We start from the raw sequence: 25,267 nt of genomic DNA, 5'->3' as shown, positions 1-25,267 counted from the left end.
CCCCCGGCGCTAGTTCATACCCTCCACCCCTTCTCCGCCCCCTCCCTGCCCCTATTGCTCCCCTTCCCCAAATCCCCACCCCAGCCCCACCTCCTCTCCTGAGCGTGCCCTGTTCCTCCCTTTTCCCCCTTCCTTCACGAACCTGACAGGGAGCGGGGAGAAGCAGGACCCGGCGGCGCGCTCGGGGAGGATGCAGAGGTGAGCTGGGGTGGTGGGGGCGCAATTATTTCACGGCCTAGGGGCAGCAAAATCATTAATCCGCCACTGGACCTGAGGGCTAAGTGCAAGCACCCCAGAGGATCCTGCCCAGAGCTAATCTGAACTTGACATAAGCAAGCGAACATATGTGCTGGTCCCCTGTGTTCCCAAAAGCCCCATGCAGACTGTGAGTATGGATGGCAAAAGGGCCAGTTCCCCAACATTAAAGTCATTATCAGATCCAAACCGCGGCAGCTACGCTACAGATCAGCTGGTTTTAAGCTCTTCTTTTACTGTCAGGCTTGCTGCAGAAGTAAGGTCAAGATTAACTCAGGCATCAAATTGGCGCTCCAGCCTCCGAAGCTACTTTATCAGCAGCCCACAAGGTGCTGCAGAGCACAGTGCAGAGTGTTAATCTGAGAGCTTTCATGCCTGGCTGAAAATGAAGGGATAATAGACCAGAAGCAAATTAGTGGCCACATTCAAGTTCTCTCCCTGGAGTATGAACGTCTCAGAAGTGGAATAAAGCAGTGTCAGAGTGGATGCACTGCTCTACAGAACTCCACACGGTATATATTGTTTATCTGCATGCTCATGGGCACTGCTGCAGAGGGTCTGACTAAAGGGGTGTCATGTTTGGGTTCGTAGTGGGAGTTTTCAAGCCATACAGCAATGTAGCACCCAAGAGATTCTACAGCAGAGGCCAGCACATGTCACTGCAGTCAAGGCCCCAGTTCAGGAAGGTACATACGCACATGCATGAGAGTCCTCCCTGCTAGCTTAGGTACTTCTGCAGCTTCCATTACCATAGTATGTGAGCATCGCATAATCTCCAATGCATTCATTCACACAACATCCCCTGGGGTAGGGAAATGCTGTTTTACAGATAGGGAACTGAGGCACAAAAAGGGTAAGTATCTTGCCCAAGGTCACACAGGAAGTTTGTGGCAGAGCAGGAAATTGAACCCAGAACTCCCAGATCCTAGGCTAGGGCCCTAACCACTGGCCCATTTTTTCCTCCATTGTCTTCCATGGCCCACACATGTACTTATGTACCTTGCTGAATCAGGGCCTAAATCAATATCTACGGGCTACGCTCTCACAAAGCATGGGGCCAATCCTGCGTGGTGCTGAGTTCAGTCAGTTCCCACTGAGATGAAATGGAATTGAAGGCCTTCAGCAGTGCTCAGAATTCAGCCCTATTTATTACCGTAACTGCTGTATATTAACACTGCTGTAAGTAATTGCTGGAGAGGGCTTTCCCCCCTGCTTTTAACACAGCTACATTAAGATGGGGAAAGAGTCTGAGCCTGCTGACTTCAATGGGAGTTTTGCCTGAATACGTTCTGCAGGATTGATCCCATCCTTCTGGTGCCTGTAAGATAACAGGCTCTTTTGCTAATTTCTTATCAGAAGCTTTCATTGCTGTTCTGAGCTTCTGATGCTCTGAATCTTATCAGAACAGTTCCCCTGTGGGGGCAATGGTGAATGTTATCTGGCGGCTGTTATCTGTGCAACAGGGGCCCTAAGTCAGACTGAGGCCCTGGGCTCTGCTGGAGTACAAATAAGGACCCATAAAAGCAGGATGGTTTGTCAAGACCCAAAAGCTATTTAAATAAGAACAACAGAGAGAGACTGAGAGGTGACAATAAAGTCAATACATTTCATAGGCCTCAAAACAAGGTAGATTAAAGAAGCAAGTTAAATGACAACCAGCCCCTTTGCTGGCAAGAAGCATAGCTTTTGGATGTGCATCCAGCTGCACATTTTATTGCATGCCACAAATACGTTAACAGCCAAACGGTTTGTAAACATCATAGCTCAGAAATGAAAAGGGCTGAAGGGAATGCTGTTCCTTAATTACAGCTTCCTGGGTAGGGGATATTTTGCTGGGCTATAGAAGGAAACTACAGTTCTGGATGAGCACCACTGACCTCTTCTGGAGAGAATGAGAACTGTTCTGCTATGTGTCGGAGAATCTATCCTGCACTCAGATAAAAGAAGATTCTCCTTTAGCTCAAGTGCTAGAGGTCTATACTTCTGGAGCATGAGGATCTAAATTGTAATCCAGATATTGCCATGAGGTTTGGGTCATGACTGTGAAGGGGGAGGGATAGCTCAGCGGTTTGAGCATTGGCCTGATAAACCCAGGGTTGTGAGTTCAATCCTTAAGGGGGCCATTTAGGGATCTGGGGCAAAAATTGGGGGTTGGTCCTGCTTTGAGCAGGGGGTTGGACTAGATGACCTCCTGAGGTCCCTTCCAATCTGATATTTCATGGTCCTATGGTGTGCAGCACAGTGGCAATTATGAAGTCCTAGGCAGCCACGGATTTGTTACATCGGTTGGCCTGGATGGTTAGAATGGGAAAGCGCTGCTTCACTTTCTCGAGTTACCTTCTTCTAGCAAAGTGAAGAACAGGAGGAACTTAACCACTGACTCTTCCATTATCTTTACCCTCCAGCCTCTGCCTGCTCCTTTTCCCTGTATGTAGCACCCTCTGATCTTCAATGCAGGTGCATCCAGATGGGAGAATACCAGATCCTGCTTTGAGTGAATCAGTTCCCTCACAGGAAAAACACTCTTGGGACACCCTAGCTCTAATTGTGCATCCCTTACTAACCCCCCAGGTGCTGAAGGGAATGGAGCTACTCACATGAGGAAGTGCTTACTAACATGAAGCCTTATTCCATAACGTGGTAGGGTTAGAACAAAGTAACATGCTCTGATCTTGGAGCACCTCTTAGCAGTCAAAAAAGGGGACACTAAAATTAGGAGGAAGTAAAGAGGACTGGATATAATGGGAGAAAAGCACCTGGCCCAGAACAACGCCAGCCACAATAGGTCAACCTCTGAGTGATAAAACTGCACTTTGCATAGCAGCGTCCATGTGTCTTTACAAAATTAAATAATATCAGACAGAGAGAATAATGAAGGGATGCATAAGGGAAAAAACCACTAAGGGGAGCAAGATATATTTTGGCAGAGTCCTGAACTGAGATGGAGAAACTGGTGAGGACGACGACGCTCCCGATCCCAGGAGCTGCAAAGGTGAAAGGAAATTCATACGCTGGCCATAGCGAATTCCTGCGGAACAACAGAAAGGAGGGGAATGGAGGAAGCAGGAGGGGAAGCAGAGGGAGGAAGCGGTATCTTGATCAGTATCTGCAGCTGCTATGGGACACTGAAACCACTGCAAGACATTGAAATAAAAACTATTGAAACGGATTTCTGCTCCCCGGGAGTCTTCTGAAGGCTCCTGAATTTCTGGGCAGGTTTGTGACCCCGACAAGCATCTGGAATCTCTGAATACAGAGATGTACAGAGAGCTGACACCACTTGGTGTAGATGAGAAATCTACAGAATATGCGTACCATGCATTACAGTACCACGGCAGAGGCTTAGTCAATCGTTAGCAGTAAGTCTGATTCAGCCAGGAGAAGATGGTGCTTTTGACAGTGAGCAAAGCCAAACATTCTAGCCCTGCTGTAATAACGATGACGGCATAATGCTCTCTAAAACATCAATTGCCAAAAGAGCAAGCAGGTTGGCACCCTAGTCTTTGCCGCATTTGCACATTTCACCCTTTGAGGCCCATCAGTTTGCCACGTGCTGACCTGCAGTTCCAGACTTTACCCTTAATAACTTTTTCAGTACTGGTTCCCCGAAGGGGCAGCGGGTGCCAGACACAAGCGGAGATAAATCCCAGGTTACTGCAAAACCTCAGTAAAATGGAAAAGGGTATCAGTGATTCAGTTCTGCCTTCGGGCTTTGTCACTCCAGTTATAAAGGCAAACCAAGACATGGAGGCACTGGTCCTGGGAGGAGCTGGGGGTGTGTGTGTGTGGGCGGGGGGGCGCATGGGAGAATGCCTCGGAATTCCACCCATTCACATCAGCCAGGCTAGGTTTATGTGAAGCGAAAACAGAAGAGAATTATTCCCCAATGGTTACCAGGGTGGATAAAAATTGATGATATTCAAATTAAAAAAGAATCTGATTTTTTTAATTTAAATTAAATATCGGCTTACTCAAAAATAAATGTATTTTAAATTGACAACCTATGTTAAGGCCTAAATTTATTATGATCTATTAAAATCATTTAAATTTAACTACAAAAATAATATGAAGCAATACGTGTTTGCTGCTAAGTTTTAAAGAATTCAAACCATGGAATTGGTGGAAATCACTGGCTAAGCACCTGGAACCAGAGTCTGTGGAAGTGCTAAACCAGCTTTTGATAGCAGTAACCTCCTCTGAGGTGCAGAGAGAATATCTTCTTCATTTCAGTTTATTCAACTAGTTCTTCAAAGAAACCCAATTGACAGTTGAAAAAAGCAGAAAAGCTTGTTTTCCTTTTCCAATTTATGAATAAAAATAAAAATGTGAGGATGAGATCTACTAGTTCTGTAATCTTGAAGGACATGATGACCTGGCATGCAATACCAGCTACAACAGTGCCATGTGAACGTGTGTTCTCACTTGTGACATTGTAAATAAGAAGTGGGCAGCATTATCTCCCATAAATGTAAACAAACTTGTTTGTCTGAGAGATTGGCTGAACAAGAAGTAGGACTAAGTGGACTTGTAGGCTCTAACATTTTACATTGTTTTGGTTTTGAGTGCAGTTCTATTAATTAATTAATATTAAAAAATAATAATTCTACATTTGTAAGTTGCACTTTAATGATAAAGAGATTGCACTACAGTATTTGTCTGAGGTGAATTGAAAGATACTAAATTCTTTTGTTTCTTTTTTACAGTGCAAATATTTATAACAAAAAATAATAATATGAAGTGAGCACCATACACTTTGTATTCTGTGTTGTAATTGAAATCCATATATTTGAAAAATGTAGAAAAAAATCCAAAAATATTTATAATCAAATTAAATTGCTATTCTATTATTGTTAAACAGTGCAATTAAAACTGTGATTAATCGAGACTATTTTTTTAAGCTAGTTAATTTGTTTTGCATGAATCGCTTGCATTAACTGCAAATGACAGCCCTCATAAAAATTAATAAATATAAGCTAACCTATATAATTGCTTAAATAAATGTGTACAGATATAGTGTATCCTCCTGGTTAACAAAAAACGAACAAAAAAAGCACCAAATGTGGTGAAAAGGGTATATTTCGTTACAAATCAACATGTTTTAGTGGTTACCAACCAATGAGAATCAACATTTCTTTAGGGAAATAATTAAAGCACAACTGCAAAATACAATTAAAAATTGATGCTTTAAATCAGCAAACAAGAAACCTTGATTTAAATCAATCCCTCCGGATCGTTGCAAGAGACAGGGATAACACTGAACATCTAAACAGCTGCTAACACCATCCCCACTGCCTTGTTCAGCCCAAACAAGGGGAGTGGGGAGAGGAGAGGTCGTAGCTTCACAAGAGGAGGAGAGTATGTGGGGCTGTTAGGCCTCTCTGCCCCTAATCCCTGCCACCCTTCCCCATATCTCTCCCTCAGCCTCCCACACCTCCCCCAGCCTAACCTCACTGCCTCCCCCTGGCCTCAGCTTCACCAACCCATCTCCCCTATCACCCATCCCACTTCCCTGGCCATAGCCCCAAACTCTTCTCCACCTGTTCCCGACACTTCTCCACCTCTGATTCCACTTCCCAGCCCCCAGCATCCCCCACATTCTCTTCCCCGCTTATGATTACATTATCTCAACTGCGTACTTGAGTTTTCCTTCATCCCTCTATTTAATCAGTGCTAATTTCCCTTGATAATTCTTCTGAAGTAAAATCAGAGTCGGCAGGTGGGTTTTAGGCACTTTAAAATATCACTCAAACCAGAAACTTTGGTCTCGTGGCAGACCTTTCAAAATCACCCCCCTCCCCCCCTTACAAGGCAAGGAACACACAAACGGACATTTGCTGAAAGCTCCCAAGCTTAGGGCTTGAACCCACAGTGTGTGGGTGCAGCCCAGGCCTAATGACCACGGCAGGTCATCTTGAGCCACCCAATGACTGACACAGATTTTCTGGCAACCACTGGGTTCAACAGAGCCCTAGTCTGCTGCACTCGCACATTTTACCCTTTGAGGCCCATCACTTTGCCACGTGCCGACCTGCAGTTCCAAACTTTACTTAATAACTTTTTCAGTACTGGTTCCCCGAAGGGGCAGCGGACGCCAGACACAAGCTGAGATAAATCCCGAGTAATAGATCAGTTTAGGAAAGATCAGACCCATAGACTGACTGTACCTTTGTACTGTGCACAAAGAGTTAGAAGACTGAGGGGACTTTGTAAAATGGTGGGGGTTTAGGGTAGCTGTATCTTGGGAACCCCTTACTCAAATGACCCAACATTTGAAACACTGACACTGCCCAGCAGTCCCATGAGAGACAGCAAATTTCAAGATAATCTACTTCAGCCTGTGGATTTTAGACCACTTAGAACAGTCTACATTTAAACGGAAAACAATACTGCAACTGAACAAGAGCAGAGTTGGCACTGGGCTATGACAGAAGTTGCACCCGTGTAAGATTTTCTGGCTGCTGAAAGAAACTATTTGGCTGGAGTGAGTTCGCACGGTGCTGTTTGTGTATGTCTACATCCATACAGCAGCACACTGGATCACTAAAGCATAGTGCGTTGTGGGTAGGCAAAATACACTCAGGGTTTAATCAGAACATGCTAGTAAAAGACATCCAGTCGACATACTAGTCTTCGTCGGGCACAGGCCAGGGTCATAAGGGTCTAAGGATACTGGCTTAATGCACCCAAGCCCAGCTCCCACTGGGAGTTGCCTGCATGCACCTGAAGGCAGAATTTGGCCCATAATAGTTAGAAAGGCAGATTTTTCATCTCTCATATGGGTTCCCCGAGTCTTTGCACATTCCAGGCTGTACTCAGTAAGGCCCTGGCTTTGCTTTCAATGCATGGGCAGAACGTACAATACCCATGTGGAATGCCACGCTGGTATCCATTCGGACCACAAGTCTCATATGCCCAAAAGCCCAGAGCGGTTCATAGTAATACTGGACTAAAACTGCCAATGACTTGCACAGTTGAGATTAGCATCACTTGACATTTCTCTGCCCCTAATTCAGCAGCATCTGACCGCAGTCACTCCATGTAGGATTTCCTTTATTGGTAGCACTAGTAGTGTTAGTGTACAGGCCCCAACTCAAATTCCCATTGTGCTTGGTGCTGTACAAAACTCATGAGAGACACTCCCTCCTCCAAAGAGCTTACAATCTAAATCAGCAAGACTGGCAAAGAGTAGGAGAGGAAAGAGACCCAGAGAGATTAAGTGACTTATCCAAGGTCACTCAGCAGAGGAATAAGAACCCCAGGCTCCCAAGGCCTGCACCAGCGCACTAGCCACTGGACCATGCTGCCTTTCACTGCAATAGCTAAGTGCCAATACCATGAAGTTTTAGAAAGAGCCACAAACTCCACTCCAGTCAGCTCTGATCTACTTTGGCTCAGTGAGGAGAAAAATGAGCCCCAGCTTTTTGCGTATCTAATCATATTTCTAAGTGGATACTGCTAAAAGCAAAGCTCTTCCCCAGTCCCTGCCAGGAACAAGCCAGCCACTGGATTTGTTTTCTCCCCGAATACATTTCCTAAGAATGAACCTTCTGGCCACGCTGTGCCATCTCGCAGATTAACGCAAAGACAAATGGTAAACGACGCCAAGACCAATTACAGAATTAAACAGCTGTTGCCTCTGCGAAGTTTTGGCATCCACAGCGAAACTCCAAGTCAGAAGGAAGAGCAGGGAGGGGGTGAGAGTTGCACTGGAAGGAATAATGTTAATCAGTTCCAGGAAACGCTACCACACCAGATGTGGGAGAAAGGCCAACAAAACTGCAACACAACGGGGGGGCAGGCGCTGGCCTGTAGGTCATGATCTTTGTCCCTGCGGTTTGATCAGATGTGGCTTTACTGAAGGTCTAGATTTAAACCAGCCGCACAAGCCAGGCAAAAGGGACTCCAAGAACTGGGCCTGATTCTCCTTGCACACCACCTATACGCCAGTGTAATCCTACTGACGTCAGCGAGGCTACTGCTGATTTACACCAGCATAAGCAAGAGAAGGATCAGACCCCATGAATCTGAAAGGGTTCCCTCGTTACACAAGGGCCCAGTCTGATATGGGGCCGAGTACCACCAAACCCTAACGAGGTCAATAGAAGCTGAGGGCAAGCAGCGAGTCAGTACTTCCGCACCCTAACACAGGTACTTCCAAACTCCCATAGACTACAACAAGCCCACTCTCACCTGTGCATCTCTCTTCAGGGCAGGGACCCTGTCCCCACTGTATTTTTCAGAGACTACTTTACAAATGAAACTAAACACACTTCAGAACCTTTCCGTAGCATGTTTCCGGCGGACCGCAGTGCCTCAGCAGGGAGCCACGGCGCGTGCTGGTCCACACAGCTGCATGGCTTGCCTTGCGTTACTGTTTCCGAGAAGGGCGGGATGGAGTGAAGCGCAATCACTAGCAGGGGCTCAGGATAGCAGTGACGGTTCCCAGTGACGATTAGGCTGGGAGGCCGGCTGTGTGCACTGTCCAGTCTGCTGGAGCCCGGGGGTACGGTCACATTTGCTAGAATGTTCCTAGCCTCAAGATTCAGAGTAACTTAGGATTTGTCTACACACCCACTTTTGTCGGTAAAACTTCGGTCAGGAAGGGGCGTGAAAAAACCCACTCGTTGGGGGGTGGTTTCATTAGGCCGGCAGGAGAGCTCTCTCCTGCTGGCAAAGACGGCTACATGGAAGACCTTCCCGTGGTACAGCCATGCCACTGCAAGGTCCATAGTGTAGACATAGCCTAAGTTCCACACTCAGTTTCTATTAATGCTGCTGTCTTCTGACAGCGGCGCTCCTCCTGACACCCTCTGCTGAGTGGTAGCAGGTGTCTGGGGCCCTGCAGGTTGGCTCCCCAGTGGAGAAGTCAGGGACATGCAGTCTGGCTGTGCTCTAGGTGTAATTCGTTTTATTTCCATGTGCGCACACAATTCCTCCCTCCAAGAATCTCAGCCACATGGGTACCTGATTCTGCCTTCAGAATTGACTCTAACCGGAGACCGCGGCAGAGAGCTAGCAAGCCCTTAATCTGCACGGCTCTGACACCCAATGGTCTGAATTAACAGAGGCATGCAAGCTGGTTACTGAAAGCACGAGGTGCAAGATGCCTCCCTCTGCAGCTTCCCACAAGGTAGTGGCTTTTCTAGCAACATCCTCTAGCTCTTCCCCTTAGCCACCTGCAATTCCTCGATCAATAGGGAGAGCAGCTTGGAAAGTTCCCTGAATGGCAGCAGAGTAGCCTCAGGCTCGGAGATCATGTGCAGGAGTGGGGGCTGGGGAGGGCTTGCATCATTTTCGTGAAAGCTTAATAGCAAAAAAAACCTTCTGGGGCAAAAGCCAAGGAGAAACTCAAGCCTCTTTCCTGGATTCCATCAGCACAGCTCACAGAATCCAGCTGCCTGAGCAATGAGAAGGCGGCTCGCTCTATAGCAAAGACACCGCGGTAAACGTTTCCCCTGCAGATCTGAGGCTGGAGACTGCAGTGGGAGGGATGAGAGGAGAAGCTCTCCAATACATGCCCTGCAACAGCTCCAGGGGGCACTTGGAAGAAGAATACTGAATAGCCGTAGTATGGTAGCACACAGATGCCTATCCAGACCAGGGACCTCTTCCACGGGTGCTGAACACACACATGGGGTGAAATCCGATCCCTCCTGAAGCCACTGTCAAAACTCCCATTGACCTTCAGTGGGGCCATGATTTCACCTACAGGGCCCGCCCAAAGAGTTTACAATCTAAAACGATGAGCAACATCAAGGTGAAGGCAAGGGAGACAACCAAATAGCCAGCGTATAATGTTTACACGTGTACAGACACTTTGAAATGTTGTTGTAGCCAAGGCGATCCTTGGATGTTAGCCACACAAGGTGGGGGAGATAATATCTTTGGACCAACTTCTGTGGATAAGAGAGACAAACTTAAATTCCTAACCTTGCTGGACACTAAAAATCATGGTTGTAATAAAGACATGGGATTTATGCCTTATTACAACAATCTGTAACCCACTGACTCCCCTTTTTGTCCTGTGACTACAGGGGTGTAAACAGGCCACTTCACCGTGACTGGTCACATAGAATATGTGGTAACTACTTCTGCTAAACTATCTGATTTTGCATGTAGCTGTGACACTCTGGGTACCTTTCCCAGACCTGAAGAAGAGCTCTGTGCAGCTCAAAAACTTCTCTCTCATTAACAGAAGTTGGTCCCATCAAAGATATTGCCTCACCCTAGTGGACAGAGCACTGGTTGGGACTCAGGAGATCCAGGTTCTAGTCCCAGCTCTGCCACTGACCTACTGGGTGACTCTGTGCCTCAGTTTCCCTATCTGTAATATAGGGATAGAGATACTGACCTCCTTGGTAGAATACTTTGAGATCCGATTAAAAACACTGCGTAAGAACCAGGTATGGTTATTAACAACTTCAACAGGAGCAAGATTAGGCCCCACTTTATGAAGTTTAAATACACACACACACACCCCGTTGTAAGAATTCAGACAGAATCTGGACCTGTAATTAAGAATTTCATCTTTTGCATCAGACAGCAGAAAGTAGTTATTCTCCCCACTAAATCCCAAGGGCTTTGCTGGGGTGACTGACAGGAAGGAAACCCACTGGGGCTTTATGAAAAAACCTGTGAAATCACTTGTGGAGGCTTCCTGACCTTCAGAAGGTTTGCCTTCTGTTAACAAACAAGCGAATGAAAGCTGCAAATGAGGCTGATCTTTGTTTCCACCTGCAAAACAGCCTCATGGATTAAAGTGGCAGCAAAGAAAGAATTTAGGGCCAGATTCCCTTCTTTGCTGAATTTCTGCTCCGCACAGCAGGGTCTGCCCTGGAGCTGCTCTGATTTACACCATCTGGCAGCGATTCCTCTGGATCATCTGCCATCTGAGCATAGCCAAAGTGCAGTATGTTTTGACCACTCCTCCCCACCCCTGATGCACCTGGACCCTCAGGGGGAATTCTCAGCCAGCCAGATCTAGCCACTTTCCAGCTGTCTCCACGTAGTTTGCAGGCAAGATTACGAAATTCAAGGCCCAATTCTTGCAAGCTTCTCTCACATCAGTAAGCCCAACTCATGCAATTAGTACTACTGACTTTCTACTCATGTGAGGAAGGGTTCTAGGATCAGGCCCTAAAGCATATATACTGCCCTGAGAGCTATAACTGGGTCAAAGTTGTCCATGCTCAGACTGAGTTATCAACAATGACATTAGCATTGTTTACTGTCACAGCTGCTGGATTACCTCCCAGTCACATCTGGCTCTAATGCTGTTGATTAGATGACCTCCCAAGACAGAGACCATGGTATGACACCCAGGGATTTCCCATTTCAAACTCCCTCCCTGCAGAAACCACACACACACAATACCTTTCATCTAGCAAGGGGGCCCCTTGGGTCAGCAAAGGACAAAGGCTAAGAGCAAGAACTGTCACAGCTTGGATTCCGAGTCTTCTCCATGAATGCACTACAAGGTGGGTAGAAAGCTGGCTAGATTGTCGGGCTCAACGGGTAGTGATCAATGGCTCCATATCTAGTTGGCAGCCGGTATCAAGTGGAGTGCCCCAAGGGTCGGTCCTGGGTTTTGTTCAATATCTTCATAAATGATCTAGAGGATGGTGTGGATTGCACTCTCAGCAAATTTGCGGATGATACTAAACTGGGAGGAGTGGTAGATACGCTGGAGGGGAGGGATAGGATACAGAAGGACCTAGACAAATTGGAGGATTGGGCCAAAAGAAATCTGATGAGGTTCAATAAGGATAAGTGCAGGGTCCTGCACTTAGGACGGAAGAACCCAATGCACAGCTACAGACTAGGGACCGAATGGCTAGGCAGCAGTTCTGCAGAAAAAGGACCTAGGGGTGACAGTGGACGAGAAGCTGGATATGAGTCAGCAGTGTGCCCTTGTTGCCAAGAAGGCCAATGGCATTTTGGGATGTATAAGTAGGGGCATAGCGAGCAGTGATCGTTCCCCTCTATTCGACATTGGTGAGGCCTCATCTGGAGTACTGTGTCCAGTTTTGGGCCCCACACTACAAGAAGGATGTGGATAAATTGGAGAGAGTCCAGCGAAGGGCAACAAAAATGATTAGGGGTCTGGAACACATGAGTTATGAGGAGAGGCTGAGGGAGCTGGGATTGTTTAGCCTGCAGAAGAGAAGAATGAGGGGGGATTTGATAGCTGCTTTCAACTACCTGAAAGGGGGTTCTAAAGAGGATGGCTCTAGACTGTTCTCAATGGTAGCAGATGACAGAACGAGGAGTAATGGTCTCAAGTTGCAGTGGGGGAGGTTTAGATTGGATATTAGGAAAAACTTTTTCACTAAGAGGGTGGTGAAACACTGGAATGCGTTACCTAGGGAGGTGGTAGAATCTCCTTCCTTAGAGGTTTTTAAGGTCAGGCTTGACAAAGCCCTGGCTGGGATGATTTAATTGGGAATTGGTCCTGCTTTGAGCAGGGGGTTGGACTAGATGACCTTCTGGGGTCCCTTCCAACCCTGATATTCTATGATTCTATGATTCTAAGGGAGGTTTGCAAACACATGAACAGGATAGGAAAGGACGGTAGCTACCCTTCTGATTTCCACAGAGGTATGGGGGCACAGATGCTCAAGAGCAGGTACAGCCAAACTTTGCCCAACTGCAAGCAGCATAAACTTGCCAAACGTCAGACAGCTGAATGTAATAAACATGAAATAGAGCAGATTGCAGTCACCCTCATACTTGATCAGGAGTGTGGTGTGCAATAAGTCACCGGTGTCTTTCGGGTAGATTGCATATTGGAGAAATATTTTCAGAAGAGCTAGAAAAAAAATCCTCCCCTGTAACCCCTTCAGATAACGACCCTTTTCTTTCTTCAGAAGCAGTGACGACTCTATAAACAGTTAGGGCCAAATTGTCAGCGCTGACCTCTGGTTTTATGGCTACAATTACACGCCAGCAAATAGGCAACTATTCACACAATAACGGTTAGACATTTGGATGAAATGTAGGTTATTCTACTGATGAAAAGTGTTATGGAGAGAGATTACTATTTGGTCAGTGACGCTCAACAACTTCCGTTCTCATGACTTGAGAAAAAAATTGGGACCCCCTTTCCCATCCAGCCATAAAGAAAAGGAGGGTAAAACTGGCTTATGATAGCCCCACAGTAAGGTGATCACAACTAATTCACATTGTCCACTTCCCATTTACTTGCTTTCTCCTCCTGGTGGCTCCTGTTGCGTGTTTTGACTGTCTGCTCTTTGGTGCAGTGATCGTCTTCTTATTCTATGAGTGTACATTACTATAGCAAAAGCGCCTGACCCCCACGGGGGCCCCTTGGTGCTATCATAATAGAAATAAACACTAATAACTAAATACTAATCATTAATGTATACATACTATCATAGACCTAATACCCATGCATAGAATATAATACCACAATAGAAATATTAACTAAATCCTAATATATAAATACTGCTATATATATATATACACACACACACACGCATTATGAATAATATATACAAATATATCTTTATTAAAATAAAGAACTACAGACTAATGAACCAGACACTGATAATAACAAAGTACTGTAATGAACAGCATCTGCATGGATTAGTAGGTGCTACATTGTGCCTGCAGAAATGAGGCCTGGTGGGAAAGCTTTGGCGAGCTCTGGAAAGGTCAGTTTCTGTTGTCCGGCCCTGTGTGTGTCATTCCGGTGCAGGTTTAACAGGGTTTTCCACATGCCACGCGACAGCCCAGGGCCCACACTGTTCTAGGGAAGCAAACAAACGAACAGCTGCCTTCTCTGTCAACACCGAAAATGGACAAACACATACAGAGAATGGGCCCAGCTCCCCTGCAGTGAAGAATGAGGAAAGCGAACCTCTTGGGAGACAAATCCTGGCCCTGCCACCCTTATGGCCTCTTTGCAGTGGAACCAGTCTGGCTCTGCTCCGCAGAGGGAGAGCACAGGTGCTCCCCGCAAGTCCCCTGAGCAGCAGCGCACAGTGGGCAGGAAGAGCAAGGCTTGGTAGCCACTCCATTGCCACAGGGGAAGGATTCTTCCTCCGACCCACACGACTTCCTAGCGTTCACCCCGGCAAATCACGCCAGGCGCTGGGAGCTGGATGGGCCCCTCACTGCAGGAGGCAAGCTAACGAGATGGGAAGTCCTTCAACCCCCTTCCTCTCCCAGCGTCGTAACTGGATGTCGGCAGCAGCTGCAATGCAGCATGTGGATGCGTGCTACTGATCATACGCGTAGCATTTCGTCCTGCAAAGCGTTGAACCCCCTGAACCCCCCAGTGACAGCCAAGGCACCCGCCAATGCACAGAACAGGACCCCGAGGCGCTTCTGAAGCAGTATCTCATTAAGGCCGTACAGGCACAGTGCTGCGGGAGGTGCTGTCTTGCAGATGAGACTGAGCTGCTGACTCCTTGTAGTACTAATCCCTGCCTCCTGCAGTTTGGCCAATTACCTTTTGCCTACATCAAACTCCCCCACCACCCCCCACCCAAGCACCCGCGGCATCCCCCGGGCCGCCTTGCCCCTAGATTTAGTCCATATAGTACAAGTCATGGACCGTGAATTTTTGTTTTGACTTTTACTAAAAATACCCGTGACTAAAACAGAGCCTTATTTATGATACGATCTTTAATTGGATGATCACGTACCAGTTTTTCCACAGGACCCCTGCCTCATTTTGTGCACAGAACTGGCCAGCTCTGGATCCTTGGGATTTCCCATGAACGTATTTCATTAGCTAAACACAGATTTATGGGCCAGTGTGATGAATGGAACCATGTCTAGCTAGGGAAGAGGAACACAATAAAAAGGCAATCACAAGCTGCCACCATTGCGAGAAGATTCCCAGTCTAGGTGCCACTCAGGGGAGAACTGAGTCCCACAGAGTTCCTCTGCAAGAGCAGGAAGACAGCAGGGAAGAGCCCTGCACCACCAACTACTGAAGTCAGCTTTTGGAATTGCTTTTCTCAAACCTGCAGTACAGGGAGCAGCCCCCTAATGGAACTATAAGGAGTCACCCACTTTGGCCTGGCACCGTGCCTCAGGAGGTAAGCCCTTCCCTGCCAGAAAGAGGGCCCAGAGCTTCCTCAGCATAGCCCAATTCTTCCCTGGGACCAGCGGTGGCCAGGGGGATATTGTTTGTGGTGAACCTGCTAGGGCTGTTCCTGTAATTCACAGGATCGCCAGAGCAAGCCAATCAGTGTCTGCTGTACTCTTGTGCCCAGATTGATGAAAGGGTGAAGGTGTGTGACCCTTTAAGCACTCCAATGCCAGATGGCATGGAGTTCCCTGAAATGTCCCAGTGAGTCCCAGCTGGCCTGACCAACTCAGTGCACCTCACACACTGATGTCATGGTATTTATCCAAAGGTGGCATGTAATATATAACTGGAAAACTAATAACTCACTGATATCTGTGTGTGGTGTATGTAGAGCTAACCTACACAGACAGGCTGGAAATATGGGACTTAAAACTAGGTACGTCAGGGGAAGTTGATAAATGGGTTTTTCCAGATATAGGGAAGGGGGGCTGACACCTCAAGCCAGGTGTGGCAAGGCCAGTGAGCTACTGGTTTGTATCAGAGATTGCAGGAAGATCATCTGCATTGTAAAAATCACAAGTGGGGGAGAAGCCAGCTTGGCGACTGCTCCCATACAGCACAGCGTCTACACCCAGGAGGTGGAGGGAGCCTTATCTGGGGCTACATTTCAGAAGAATACATTTCAAAGTTTAATGGACTATAAAGAGAGGGGAGAGAACCCTTAAGTTATCCTTCACTTGAGGAGACATAAAACACTCAGTGCTTTGAGGTCTGGGATTGGGTCCTGGCTGAGGACTAGCCAGCCATGCCAGAAGAATGACTATGGTGAGAAAACTTTGAGCAAAGGACTCTAGTTCGTTAAGTTGAGTTTCACTCTTAGTAGTAAATTTTCAATTTTGTGGGTGGCCATTTCTATCTCTATTACCTCTACCTGACATCCTGGAAACCTGGATCCTTTTGCTTATAAATGTGTTCTACTTGTACTATACAACAACTCCATGCAGTGATGGAAGGGGAGACTGTATTAACCCCAGCTGAGCTTACAGGCTGCTGTGTATTGTCTCTTTAAGGCAGCAGTGAACTTGTTACAGTGTTGGGAGTGCTACAGTGAGAGGGGCTGTGCACTGCACAAAGACATTTCAGGGGGAAGAGCTGGGGCTGGAAAGGTTGTTGGGGTCCCTCTGCAAGGAGTAACTGGGCAATGGAAGCCTGGGTGAGACCTCCATGCTCATGTGCAGAGAGCCACAGCAGAACTGTATTCTAGGCACCCTGAGCCCCTTACTGGCCTGGGTAAAGCCCAAAGTATCACAGGGCTGGATATCTCATTGTCATGGAACCATAACACCTGGCGATGGGAGAGACCCACTAGGCCAGCTGGCCAGGCCCTGCCCAAGTGTTCCCTTGAGTCCATTATGTATTTATTTAGATTTAGAGTAATGAAGATGCCTGTCTATGGCTATAGGAACTTGATCATTAATTATACAATAAATACCATTCAATTAAGCCTCAGCATTAAAGTCATCAGCTCCCCAGGAACTCAGCCAGCCGCTTGCTCTGGCCTATCCATCCAGCTATGTTTTTATATAGTGCCCATCACTATAGTGTGGCCACACCCACACACGCTTTAAGATGCTAGACACAGAAAAAAGGCCTATTGGACCAACCAGTCCATTCCCTGGGGCCAGCCCAGGTTTGTCCCCATCGTGCATGTTTTTAGTGCTTGGTACAGACTAGTCTCATAGTGCAGGCTGGAAGCAATGGGGCTCCCGCCAGTTCCCATAGGAAAACTGACTGAAAAGATACCCCAACGCATCCTTAACGTTACACGGGAGCTTCCCATAGAGCAGAGGTCCCCAAACTGTGGGGCGTGCCCTGCAACAGAGGCACGGAGGAACATTCAGGGGGGCACGGCTGGAGCACGGGCCAGCCCCCACGGGGGGTGGGGAGGGAGCACCACCCAGCTCCACTCCTGGCCCCAGTTGCCGGCCCAGCCATCCACCCAAGGCTCAGCTCCCAGACCCGCCCCCTGACCCCAGCTGTGGCCCCAGCCTTGGCCCCCTTTCCATGGCCCTCCGTTCCCAGCTCTGGGGTTGGGGTGTGGACAGGGGTGGGGGAGGGCGAGGAAAAAAGTTTGGGGACCACTGCTATAGAGGTACTGTGCTGGTGTAGCCAGTCCATTTTCAGCAAGGCAGCACGCCCGCTTCGGTGGTGGCCCAGCCCAAAGCTGCCCCTCCTGCCACGCACGGCACACAAAGAATCAATTCAGCCCATACCCTCCCTTTCCACAAAGCCTTTTTATTCCCTCCCCCACTCCCTCCTGGATAAAGGCTCCACTGTCACTCTGGAAAGACAAGCTGGCTTTCTAGAGACTCCCAGCTGGGGCAGAGAGAGGCACCATGGTTGCTCAGAGCAGCTCTGAGAAATCTTGGCAGATAGCTGGTGTGCCCTGCAGGGAGACTAAGGCAGCGCTGGAGCCAGGGGGTTGCTCTGGGAGGACCTAAGGTGTGTTACAGGCTTGGTTAGAAAGGAGTAAAGGAGTGACGGGGTGAGGTTGGGCGTAACGAGCTACAGAGTAAAGCCCCAGCTGGGGGGGGGGAGGGGGGGAGGGAGAGCAGGACCACCCCTCTCCTCCTCCCAACCCCAAGGACGGCTGACCCAGTACGCTGCCCGCACACTGCAGCCCCTGTCACCAAGCAGAGGTGGCCCCGCAGTCCCCCCAGCCAAGAGTCCCAGCTCCCCGGCTCTGCTGGCTCACATGACCTGAGGCAGTGCTGGGTGGGAGCCCAGAGCCAGAGCTCAGCTCCACTCAGGCTACCTCAGCAGCTCCTCACGCACTGCTCCCACCCTCACGGCCTCCCTGCCCCAGGCCTCCAGAAGAGGGAGCTCTAGGTCCCCAGCGGCTCCCCCATGGCTAGCACCCTCTGAGAGGCAGGGTGGGGCTAGACCTCAGATCAATCAGGACACAGATCCATGACCCATCGCCCCCACAGGCAGCATGGGGCCCACCCCCAATACCTCCAGTGTCCAGCCTGCTAGAGCAGGCAGTGCCCGGATTCCCAGAGGTTAATCACCGACGGAAGCTGAAGTGACCGCCTCAGTCAGGCCCTGCATGCAGCACTGGGAACACAGGGAGCACCCCAGGGAGCAAATGCCAGGTGCATCAAACTGTTGGCAGCCGATCGCAGTGCCCTGCATGACCTCCCTCCCAGCCAAAGAGAACGTCGTCAGGTGCATTTCCTTGTGCCGAGGAGACACGGACAGACAGAGACACAGGACCACAGGTCACAGCCCCGTCCTTTCCACGTGCGATCAAGGATGAACTGTGCTGCTGGCCCCCCTCCACCCCGGCAGCATTCACCTCAATTCCCAGCACCCCCACTTCGTCTCTTTGTGTATTTCCGATGCATCCATCTCTGCGGTGTGTAGGCATCTCTGGGGCTATCGCCGCATGCAGAGCAAAGAGGAAAAACAGCACCTGAAGGGGGACCAGCAAGTAACAGAGGTCCAGAGCTACAGAAATCTCTGGGAGACCTTTGGGACAGAGGCTGCTGCAGCTGACAAGCCATTAAATAATGGGTTAGAACTGCGTGATAATCATCCAAAACCAAATAAATAAAACTCAGCCACTAGGATCGTAGCAGCACTTTGCAAACATCAGTTAGTCCCTGAGAGGATTAGCAACAACATCTAGCCCTCCTATAGCTTAGGTCTATTGTTATATTCACTTTACAAACACAGTTGAATTATGGTTACAAGTCACCGTTGAGGGACAAGCCCAAGGTCATGTGCTGAGTTAGTGGCAGAGGAAGGAGCAAACAAACATCTTGAACACCTGCAACTCCAATTGGCTTCAATGAGCCAGAAGGGACTGCCATTGAAGACAATGCCAGAACTCCCACTGACTTCAGAGGAGCAGGACCGGTCCCAACGGGAGCTGCTGGTATCCGGGATGTGGCCTGTAGAAACTCAGGAGTCCCAATTCCCAGATTCCTGTTCCAACACTAAACACACTGTCGTGTCACATGTCCGACAGGTCATGCTTCCCTTCAGACAGCTCCCTTGCTTTGAGCACACACAAGAACAGGGGCTCTTGCAGAGGGCGAAGGTAAAGGAAAGATAATCCAGTGATTAGCAGGCCATCTTGAGAATCAAGGGACCCAGGTTCAGTTCCCTGCTGTGCTACAGACCTCCTCTGTGACCTTGGACAAGTCTCTCTGTGCCTCAGTTTCCCCATCTCTACAATGGGGATAATAGCACAGCCCTACTTCCCAGAATTTGATTTAGTTGGGGATTGATCCTTCTTTGAGCAGGGGGTTGGACTAGATGACCTCCTGAGGTCCCTTCCAACCCTGATAGTCTAGGATTCTATGAATTGGTGGGAGGATCGATACATTAGAGATGAAAAACAACAAGGAGTCCGGTGGCACCTTAAAGACTAACAGATTTATTTGGGCATAAACTTTCATGGGTAATGCATCTGAAGAAATGGGGTTTTTACCCACGAAAGCTTATGCCCAAATAAATCTGTTAGTCTTTAAGGTGCCACCGGACTCCTCATAGTTTTTGTGGATACAGACTAAACACGGCTACCCACCTGATATATTAGAGATGGCGAGGAGCTCAGATACTACGGTAACAGGGTACCTACGGTAGATAGCGTGCTGGGGAGCAGTTACTTGATTTTTAAGGTGTGACCCCAGGGGAGCGGCACAAGGATGTGCACAGGGAGGACATTCAAGCCTCACTTACGTTCGGACGTTTCCACTGGACGCCTTGAACGCGTGACTTGTAGAAGAGGGAGTCGTCATTGGCGGGGAAGAGCGGGTCCTCGAAGAGCACCTTCTGCCGCTGGCAGTGTTTCTTCAGGGCCGAGAAGTCCTGATTCTCGTAGGGCTTCACTGAGGAGAACATCCTTCACCCCAGCCGCTAGGGGACAAAGCAACATGGATGAGACACAGAGCCCTGCCTAGAACCAGGCTCACTCTTCCCGCTCCGTAGTGCCCAGCAAAAACATTCAGATACAGAGAGGAAAAGAGGCCACCTGAATGACAGGAAACAGATGCTTCCACTAGGTTAAAGCTCATCTAACAGGCCACCAAACAGCGTGACGGGATAGATCCCATTTGCCCCCCTCCATGACACCTCAGGTGCTCAGATACCATGGTGACGGGCGCAGTAAAAAACCCAAATAGCGCTATGCCTGCAGCCTCTGATGTCCTAGTGAAATAACGAAGTCCATGTAGGAAGGGTGCAGCCCTTCAAGCAAACCACAGGGAAGATGCTGCCGTGCATGGTTCCAATAAAGAAGCAGGTGCGTACCAGAGTTTACCAGGGCTTTGATGAGCGGGGAAGTTTGCGTTGAGGAAGGACAGCGGCCCCGCACCCCCCATTTATGCCCCAGTGGCAGAGAACCAGCCACACCCACCCACCCGCCCAGCCTCCCACACCCTGTGAGCAAACATGCGCCTCTAAGCCAGGCAATAAGGAACGTTGGTACCCAGCCCAAAAGGCTGGCTCAGCTGCTCCTCTTTCCACCTGGCATGCAGGACCTATGCCCCAAGCTTAGGGCCAGGCAGGGCAGGAGCATTCCACCAGCATTGTTAAAGGCACGGGCTCCCATTGCCCTGTTAGTATGAACTGTAACAAGCTATGCCTGAGCTGTGGGAGCAGCCAGCTCCATCCCTTCAAAGTCAGCAGGAACACCGGAGAAGTCACACGATTGCAATGGGGAAGCGTACGTGGCCCCAGAGGTCTGTGACACAGGACACCCCCCTACCCCTCCAGAGACGTTAGCAAGCAAGAGGATGCTCTACCCTCCCCGCCATCCAAATTCAGACACACACACGCTCCATGACTTCAGTGGCGACGCCAGGTTTAATAGAGATTCTCAGATGTCCCAACCTCTTTTAATTAAAAAGGCCTCCTGGCACAGAGCCATGTCTTTCTCGATTAATTGCGCTCTTTCAACAAGCCGCTGGCATCCTGGGAGCAGGCGTGATTTTATCAACCCAGAGGAGACGAGGAAATCATGTCCCATGTACACCCACGAGATACAGTCGCACCTGAACCTGTCCACGCTAGTTCTCCACCAGCATGGTGGCTCCCACAAACTGCATACCAGCTCCTTTGATTGGCATTCTAGACACCCCCATCTATGCCTGCCTCCCATAGGGTAAGAGAGTGTCCTTACACCGGGCTGTCTGCACCACCTGATAGAATATGCAGCGATCTCGGTGATGGGCACCAATTGAGCCAAGGTATTATTCTGGTAAATAGGCATCGCCCAAAGACATTGGGAATCACTGCTCAATGGCTAGAAAGTTAGAACAAGTAACTGCATAAGGATTGGTGACGAGTGTCCAGGGGACTAGGCGATGGACACATTTGGACATCTGTTTGGAAGCAATTAATTTAGTTAAATGATTAGGATTAGTATGGAGAAAAAAAAACCTGGCTTCTAACCCACCCCCATCCTAACCAGGGTAATTATTCATGACGACTGCTAGGCAAATCTGCCTACTCTTACCTGGGTGAGATGAAAACTCTTAATTTAGGAGACTTCTGCTGAGAGCAAACCAAATATTTTAGTTTGCCTTAGTTATCAATCTGATCAGCAGCAAAAATGCTCATTACTCAGTGCCTAAATGAAACCAAAACAACATCCATGCTGATTGCACTGGATGACACTACCCAGGTTCTGCCACTGTTACGACTCATTTACCGAAATATTCATTTTCTTCTGCTTCATCCCAGTCACTCTCCATGGTCCTGAGTCATCTCAAGTGATGTGGACTCTCCTGGGAGCCAGGAACAGCAAAAGGCTTTGTGGATGGGCAATTCTGTTCTTTACTGCAATGCGACCTGAGAATATAGGGCTTAGATCACGCCTCGAAGTAGCAGGGGTGTGTGTGGAAGTGGTATCAGTATCTCCAGCAGGAGCCTGGGACATTCCAAGGTGCAGCATCTCCTCTGCTCCGAGCCAGCTTTGGTGACTGGTGTGGAGCAAGAAGCCTTGTGCCCACTGGAGAAGGCTGCCGCTGCTAATGGCACGAACCTCAAGCAGACCTTCCGTTCGCTGGGCTAGGCCAATAAATTGAATAGAAAATTTAATTCTATGGATGGGGAGACATGTGGGCTAGTAGACAGGGCACGGGTACTAGACACGGCTAGTAGACAGGGCACGGTAGCTCAGGAGACCTGTATTCTATTCCCAGCTCTGTCACCGACCTGCTACGTGACCTTGGGCAAGTCACTACCTCCATTTCCCCTCCTTCCTTGGTCTGCCTGATCTATTTGGGTGGAATTCACCAGGGTATTTAGACACCTAACACCTACTGATTTCAAATTAATGGGCATTAGGTGCCTAAATACCTTGGTGAAGCCTACCCTTGGATTCTAAATCCCTCTCCAAAGCAGGGATTGTATGTTACTATGGCCAGGTCTACACTACATACTCACATTTGTATAACCACGTCGCTCAAGGGTGTGAAAAATTCACACCCCCAAACAATGCAGTTATACTGCTTTAACCCTCCTGTGTAAATACGCTATGTTGATGAGAGAGCTTCTCCCATCAATACAGCTACTGCCTCTCAGGGAGGTGGATGAACTACTCCGACAGGAGAAACCCTCTCGGGCGTTTTCACTAAAGCGTTACAGCAGCTCAGCTGCACCGTCGGAGCGCAGTACGTGAAGACAAGCCCTATGTCTTTGTACAGTGCCTCGTGCAATGGAGCCCCAATTAACACTGAGCGTTCCTGTAATAGAAACAACAGCATGCGAACCATTCTGTGGCATTTTGAAGCCATCTAATAGTGAATCTCAGATGTATACCCCTGCTACATAGCATTTTATGGGTTTCTTTGAAAACTGCATAGAAAGATTCTTCTTCTTTATCAAATTCTACAGCACTTTTTGCAGCCTTTGGTCACACTTTATATTAAGAATCCACTGACAAATAGTTTATGAAGGATTAATAAAGGATTAGTAGAGGTTTTAATAAATGGTTAATCAATTGGTACACAATCCAAACAGGTCAATAAGTGACTTTTAACCATCTTCAACACGTTACTTACGTTTGTAGCAAGTGTATAACATCTGATTATTTATTAACCCTTTATAAATAAAACCTTAATATAAAATGTGACCCGTTTTTCTTTTTTAACCAACAGTATTTCTGAACCTTGAGGATATTCAGCTTTTTACTCTTTGTATCCAAACTGATTTCCATTCCCTTGGTGAGAAGCACAGAATCATAGAAGATTCGGGTTGGAAGAGACCTCAGGAGGTCATCTAGTCCAATCCCCTGCTCAAAGCAGGGCCAACACCAACTAAATCATCCCAGCCAGGGCTTTGTCAAGCCAGGCCTTAAAAACCTCTAAGGATGGAGATTCCACCACCTCCCTAGGTAACCCATCCCAGTGCTTCACCACCCTCCCCGTGAAATAGTGTTTCCTAATATCCAATCTTGACCTCCCCACCTGCAACTTGAGACCACTGCTTCTTGTTCTGTCACCTGCCAACACTGAGAACAGCCTAGCTCCATCCTCTTTGGAACCCCCCTTCTTCAGGTAGTTGAAGGCTGCTATCAAATCCCCCCTCATTCTTCTCTTCTGCAGACTAAATAACTCCAATTCCCTCAGCCTCTCCTCCTAAGTCATGTGCCCCAGCCCACTAATAATTTTCGTTGCCCTCCGCTGGGCTCTCTTCAAAGCATATTTCTGAATGTAGCACAGCCAATGATCCAGAAGAGTGGAGGGCAGCAAAATGTTCTTAGATTTGAAATGGGTTCTATGGGTGATCTGAGAAATTGCATGCCAGCCAACCTTGTATCTGTACCTGGCAAACTGCATGAAGTGATCATTAAAACCAGAATAATGAAACACCTGGAAGATCAGGATATGACCAACCTGGTTTCAGCAATGGAGAATAGTGTCTCACTAATCTCTCCAAATTCTTTAAACGTGTCAGTAATGCAGTGGATATAAAGGAGAACCTGACGACAATTGATTTTCCCTTACAAAATACCCCAGATAAGGTCCCGGACAAGAGGCTACTAAAGAAGCTAAGCAGTCATGGATAAGAGACCAAGTACTGTCATGGATCAAAAACTAGCAGACAGTCAAGAGTAGGATTAAATGGTCAATTCCCATCATTACAAAACAGCAGGCCTGAAGGTTCCATACTAAGTCCTGGGTTGTTTAAATGTATTTAACAACAATTGGGAAGGGGGGGGTGAGCAGTGAGGTAGCAAAATTTGCAGATGACACAAAGTTATTTAGTTTAGCCAGGATCCGAGTGGTCTACGAGGAACTTCAGGGAGACCTTCCCAAACTGCGGGAATGGGCAACATTCAGGCAGATGAAACTGAATGCTGATAAATGCCAAGGAGAGAGGGAACTGTAAACCACTTATACAAAAGCTCTAAGAGAAAATATTCTGTCTCACCACATGTGATTAAACCGAGGGGCTCATTGCAGCCATGAACTAAACGGGATTCAAAGAGGGATTGGCTGTTTCTGTGGATAGCAAGGCTATCCAGAGTTACAACTAACAATAAAAACTTTGGAAGGGACATTAAACCTTGTGCTTTGGGTCTGAAGCCAATCTACCCAGAAAGCAGGAATCACGGCAGGGAGCCTCAGAGCCAGGGCCTGCAGATTTGGGCTTGTATTACAGCTCTAAAAATACTGATAGACGTTCGGGCTTGGGCTGGAGCTTGGGCTTTGAATCCACCCCTCTCCCCAGGCTTCAGAGCCTGAGCCCAAATGCTTCCACAGCTACTTTTAGTGCTGCAGAGCAAGCCCAAGCCTGCAGACCCAGGCTCTGACACTCACTGCTGCAGCTCCGGCTTGTCGTGTAGACGTAGCCTGAGGGATTAAATACTCTGAGGGGGCATCTACACAGCAGAACAAAACAACAAAAACCCACCCGGCAGCCGGTGAGTCTCAG

General features: G+C 48.2%; 1 protein-coding gene across 7 annotated transcripts in view; it reads right to left on the bottom strand.

Moving 5' to 3' along the window:
- CAPN5 (calpain 5) overlaps window positions 1-25,267 on the bottom strand; it is a 148,004-nt gene that overhangs the window by 79,188 nt on the left and 43,549 nt on the right. For all 7 annotated transcript variants that reach the window (XM_073335252.1, XM_073335258.1, XM_073335268.1 and 4 more), the window contains one exon: window positions 20,066-20,242. In XM_073335252.1, coding sequence (XP_073191353.1) covers window positions 20,066-20,227 — 162 coding nt within the window. In that variant the 5' untranslated portion in view covers window positions 20,228-20,242. The remainder of the gene's footprint in view (window positions 1-20,065; window positions 20,243-25,267) is intronic.

Source organism: Lepidochelys kempii, chromosome 1, assembly GCF_965140265.1.
Source record: "Lepidochelys kempii isolate rLepKem1 chromosome 1, rLepKem1.hap2, whole genome shotgun sequence".
Lineage (NCBI taxonomy): Eukaryota > Metazoa > Chordata > Testudines > Cheloniidae > Lepidochelys > Lepidochelys kempii.
This window is presented reverse-complemented; position numbering and strand designations above follow the sequence as displayed.